General features: G+C 50.7%; 1 protein-coding gene across 1 annotated transcript in view; it reads left to right on the top strand.

Moving 5' to 3' along the window:
- Nucleotides 1-2,517: 2,517 nt before the first annotated feature.
- The window catches only part of DNAI1 (dynein axonemal intermediate chain 1), a 292,217-nt gene continuing 288,734 nt past the window's right edge, over nt 2,518-6,000 (top strand). The window contains exons 1-2 of the mRNA XM_083155454.1: nt 2,518-2,688; nt 4,697-4,769. Coding sequence (XP_083011580.1) covers nt 4,749-4,769 — 21 coding nt within the window. The 5' untranslated portion in view covers nt 2,518-2,688; nt 4,697-4,748. The remainder of the gene's footprint in view (nt 2,689-4,696; nt 4,770-6,000) is intronic.

Here is a 6,000-nt window from a genome sequence, read left to right as displayed (position 1 = left end):
GCGGGGGGGAATTGTGCCACCGGGATAAGGTACGGGGGTGGGTGGTAAGAACAGAGGTCAGGGGGGAGTGCCCACCGGGCGGGTGAGAAGCATGGAGGAGGGGGCACCTGGGTAAGTAAGGTAGAAGCAGTGAGGGGCTGCCCCCGGATGGGCGAGAAGCAGGGAGTTTGGGGTGCCTGGGTAAGTAGGGGGAGTGTGCCGCCAGGCAAGTGCGGGGGGTGCCGCCGGGCAGGAGGTGCCATCAGGCAGGGAGGGGGCACGCCAGGTAAAGTGGGGGGTGGTCCGTCGAGCGGGAAGAAGGGGTCGCCACAGGGTAAGAAGGGGTGTGTGTGTGTGCTGCCGCGTGAGATGCTGGTGGGGATGCCGTCAGGAAGCAGAGGATTTTGGGTACCTGGGTAAGTAAAGGGGGGAAGGGGTGCCGCAAGATGGGCGAGAAGCTGGTGGTGTGCCAGCCAGACAGGACAGAGGTAAGGGGGGGGGCATGCCCCGGTCGAGTAAGAAGCAGGGAGGATGACCAGGTAAGTGGGGGGGGGGGCTCAGGGGGTGAGAAGCCCGTGGGACTAGCCCCGCCGGGGGTGTTTTGAGAAGTGTGGGTAGTATGTGGGTAGTATTTTGAGCAGTAGGTGTAGTATGCGCAAGGGGTCAGTATGGGGGTATTTTGTGCAGTAGAGGGCAGTATGTGCAAGGGGGACAGTATGCGCAAGGGGGACAGTGTGGGGACAGTATGCGCAAGGGGGACAGTGTGGGGACAGTATGCGCAGGGGCAGACAGTGTGGGGACAGTATGCGCAGGGGCAGACAGTGTGGGGACAGTATGCGCAGGGGCAGACAGTGTGGGGACAGTGTGCGCAGGGGCAGACAGTGTGGGGACAGTGTGCGCAGGGGCAGACAGTGTGGGGACAGTGTGCGCAGGGTCAGACAGTGTGGGGGCAGTGTGCGCAGGGTCAGACAGTGTGGGGGCAGTGTGCGCAGGGTCAGACAGTGTGGGGGCAGTGTGCGCAGGGTCAGACAGTGTGGGGGCAGTGTGCGCAGGGTCAGACAGTGTGGGGGCAGTGTGCGCAGGGTCAGACAGTGTGGGGGCAGTGTGCGCAGGGTCAGACAGTGTGGGGGCAGTGTGCGCAGGGTCAGACAGTGTGGGGGCAGTGTGCGCAGGGCAGACAGTGTGGGGGCAGTGTGCGCAGGGTCAGACAGTGTGGGGGCAGTGTGCGCAGGGGCAGACAGTGTGGGGGCAGTGTGCGCAGGGGCAGACAGTGTGGGGGCAGTATGCGCAGGGGCAGACAGTGTGGGGGCAGTGTGCGCAGGGGCAGACAGTGTGGGGGCAGTATGCGCAGGGGCAGACAGTGTGGGGGCAGTGTGCGCAGGGGCAGACAGTGTGGGGGCAGTGTGCGCAGGGGCAGACAGTGTGGGGGCAGTGTGCGCAGGGGCAGACAGTGTGGGGGCAGTGTGCGCAGGGGCAGACAGTGTGGGGGCAGTGTGCGCAGGGTCAGACAGTGTGGGGGCAGTGTGCGCAGGGTCAGACAGTGTGGGGGCAGTGTGCGCAGGGTCAGACAGTGTGGGGGCAGTGTGCGCAGGGTCAGACAGTGTGGGGGCAGTGTGCGCAGGGTCAGACAGTGTGGGGGCAGTGTGCGCAGGGCAGACAGTGTGGGGGCAGTGTGCGCAGGGTCAGACAGTGTGGGGGCAGTGTGCGCAGGGGCAGACAGTGTGGGGGCAGTGTGCGCAGGGGCAGACAGTGTGGGGGCAGTGTGCGCAGGGGCAGACAGTGTGGGGGCAGTGTGCGCAGGGGCAGACAGTGTGGGGGCAGTATGCGCAGGGGCAGACAGTGTGGGGGCAGTATGCGCAGGGGCAGACAGTGTGGGGGCAGTGTGCGCAGGGGCAGACAGTGTGGGGGCAGTGTGCGCAGGGGCAGACAGTGTGGGGGCAGTGTGCGCAGGGGCAGACAGTGTGGGGGCAGTGTGCGCAGGGGCAGACAGTGTGGGGGCAGTGTGCGCAGGGGCAGACAGTGTGGGGGCAGTGTGCGCAGGGGCAGACAGTGTGGGGGCAGTGTGCGCAGGGGCAGACAGTGTGGGGGCAGTGTGCGCAGGGGCAGACAGTGTGGGGGCAGTGTGCGCAGGGGCAGACAGTGTGGGGGCAGTGTGCGCAGGGGCAGACAGTGTGGGGGCAGAATGTGCGGGTGGTGGTGCAGGGTAAGAACGGGAGCTGAGGGTGCTGCCGGGCGAGAAGGTGCCCGTCGAAGGAGGGGTGGGGGGTGTTTTGTTCCGCCGGGTAAGGTGGGTGGTAAGAGCAGGTGACGTAGGGGGTGCCTACCGGGCAGGTGAGAGGGGAGGGGGTGCCGCTGGGTGTACCTGATACCTGGGATGTCTCACACCCAGTCCGCAGCACATGCTGCTCCTGCCTGCAGTAGGAAAGGAAGAAGGAAATGGAACTCAGTGTATTGACTCCTCCCACTGATCACTGCGGGTCACGTGGGTGTGATGTCATCACAGGTCCTTTAGCCCACTATAATTTAGCATCTACCAACCTCAGACATCAGCAAAAGATCAACTTCCGGCCCAGCGCAGCGTGTCATGCCCACACCACGTGTTCTGCGCTCGCCTATCACACCGCGCATTTAAACCAACTGACAGCAGCGAAGCCTCCGTCTCCTAGCAACCGATGATCAACTTCCTGCCCCGATAAGCTTGTGTGCCAGGTAACATATATCACTTCTATCTATCTATCTATCTATCTATCTATCTATCTATCTATCTATCTATCTATCTATCTATCTATCTATCTATCTATCTATCTCATCTACAGTATCTATCTATCCTTCTGTATTCTGTATGTCACCTTATGTATGTCTCCCCCTCATATACTGCGTGTGCTGCATATACTATATATATGTCTCCCCCTCATATACTGCGTGTGCTGCATATACTATATATATGTCTCCCCCTCATATACTGCGTGTACTGCATATACTATATGCATGTCTCCCCCATATACTGCGTGTACTGTACATACTATATAAATGCTTCCCCCTCATATACTGCGTGTACTGCATATACTATATGTATGTCTCCCCCCATATACTGCGTGTACTGTACATATTATATGTATGTCTCCCCCCATATACTGCGTGTACTGTACATACTATATGTATGTCTCCCCCCATATACTGCGTGTACTGTACATACTATATGTATGTCTCCCCCCATATACTGCGTGTACTGTACATACTATATGTATGTCTCCCCCCATATACTGCGTGTACTGTACATATTATATGTATGTCTCCCCCCATATACTGCGTGTACTGTACATACTATATGTATGTCTCCCCCCATATACTGCGTGTACTGTACATACTATATGTATGTCTCCCCCCATATACTGCGTGTACTGTACATACTATATGTATGTCTCCCCCCATATACTGCGTGTACTGTACATACTATATGTATGTCTCCCCCCATATACTGCGTGTACTGTACATGCTATATGTATGTCTCCCCCCATATACTGCGTGTACTGTACATACTATATGTATGTCTCCCCCTCATATACTGCGTGTACTGTACATACTATATGTATGTCCCCCCCTCATATACTGTGTGTACTGTACATACTATATGTGTGTCTCCCCCTCATATACTGGGTGTACTGCATACTGTATACTATATGTATGTCTCCCCCTCATATACTGTGTGTACTGTACATACTATATGTATGTCTCCCGCTCATATACTGCGTGTACTGTACATACTATATGTATGTCTCCCCCCTCATATACTGCGTGTACTGTACATACTATATGTATGTCTCCCCCCATATACTGCGTGTACTGTACATACTATATGTATGTCTCCCCCTCATATACTGCGTGTACTGTACATACTATATGTATGTCTCCCCCCATATACTGCGTGTACTGTACATACTATATGTATGTCCCCCCTCATATACTGTGTGTACTGTACATACTGTATGTATGTCTCCCCTTCATATACTGCGTGTACTGTACATACTATATGTATATCTCCCCCTCATATACTGCGTGTACTGTTCATACTATATATATGTCTCCCCCTCATATACTATGGGTACTGTACATATTATATGTATGTCCCCTACATATTATATATATTTCTTCCCCTCATATACTACGTGTACTGTACATATTATATGTATGTCTCTCCCTTATATACTACATGTACTGTACATAGTATATGCATGTCCCCCCTTATATACTGTGTGTACTGTACATATTATATGTATGTCTCCCCCTCATATACTACAGGGTACTGTACATATTATATATATATATATGTCCCCCCCTTATATACTGTGTGTACTGTACATATTATATGTATGTCCCCCCCTTATATACTGTGTGTACTGTACATATTATATATATGTCTCCCCCTCATATACTACGTGTACTGTACATATTATATGTATGTCTCCCCCTCATATACTACAGGGTACTGTACATATTATATATATATGTCCCCCCCTTATATACTGTGTGTACTGTACATATTGTATGTATGTCTCCCCTTATATACTGTGTGTACTGTACATATTATATGTATGCCCCCCCCCCCCCTTATATACTGTGTGTACTGTACATATTGTATGTATGTCTCCCCCCTCATATTACATATATAATTATATTAGTGGACATAGCACATTGTTGTTTTTCTTCTCTTGGCCAGTGACTGATTCCAGGAATTACAGACATATCGGCATTGCTGTGCCCGGGAGATCATGCCTACCAGAGCGAAACAGGTAATGCCACTGTTATTGCCTCTGTCATTGCATATATGTGCAGGGGGAACATAGAATACGCACAGAACTTTATACACGTGATCCTATGCAGGTTCTGTTATAACATTGCTGGTACTCGTGATTGTCGGGTCATACACACACACCACTGAAGTTGTGAGGTACACCTCTCTAGTATACGGTAGAACCCCAGAGCAGCCTGGCGTGTATACAGCAAGGTGCAGGAGATGTTCCTCCGAGACTCTGACCCATGGGGTACATGGACCAGATTGGCATGTACATTAAACCAAAATGATGTATGGTTTGCATTACATGGCAAGTTATCCTGCCAACGGTCTTGTTCTGTGTAACAGCGAAAGCTGTTACGTGGCCAAATCCCAGAGATCACCACTTCCTGATGTACTGCAGCTATCCTCCAATCAGTCCACATTCAGTTACATCACTTTCCTTCCCCATTCCCGGCATTGGTGTGAACAATAACTGAACCTCTTCACCACATATGCATTGCATTACTACCATATGATCAACTGACATAATAGGTGAGATTTAATGGGATAAGATTTTTATTAAGGTTCCAGTATCGCACTTTACCGCATTTTTCAAATTCACATTTTTTTATTTTTGAAGAATTCGACTATTTAACGGAATCTGAATTTGCAGGTGAAAAATGCGGTATGCAGCGATTTTAAGTTACTAAGATGTGCGAATTCTAGTCCTGAAAATGTGGTATGGTAATGTGCGTTTTATTAAAAGCCCAGGGCTGGTTATGCTCAGGAGGACGGAGCACACGCCATTTAAAAAAAAAAAATTTTTGTAATGCTTACCCAAAATTGCACCCTACTAAATTTGCGAGTTGTATGCTTTATAATGGGAAAGCATCTGGATGCGAATTGAAGTGTGATAAAAAATCGACGGGTCAAAATGTGCGATTTTCGTGGGAAAAAGTGCGTTTTGTTTTTTATCCTATTAAACGTGCAAATTAGTACTTTTTTGCAAAACTCTAAAAATCGCACTCCATTAAATCTCGCCCCAAATTTCCATTATGAGCAGGTGCATCTATTACATTGGATTAATAAGAACACACTTAGGGGGTTATTCTGGTTCACTCGCGAAGGCAAATTCCTTCTCAAATGGACAAAACATTGTGCACTGCAGGTGGGGCAGATGTAACCTGTGCAGGGTAAATACTGGCTTCATTATTTTTAAACTGCAATAGAGATCTCACTTTGTTCCT

The sequence above is a fragment of the Crinia signifera genome, chromosome 1, assembly GCF_055691185.1.
Source record: "Crinia signifera chromosome 1, ASM5569118v1, whole genome shotgun sequence".
Classification (NCBI taxonomy): domain Eukaryota; kingdom Metazoa; phylum Chordata; class Amphibia; order Anura; family Myobatrachidae; genus Crinia; species Crinia signifera.
This window is presented reverse-complemented; position numbering and strand designations above follow the sequence as displayed.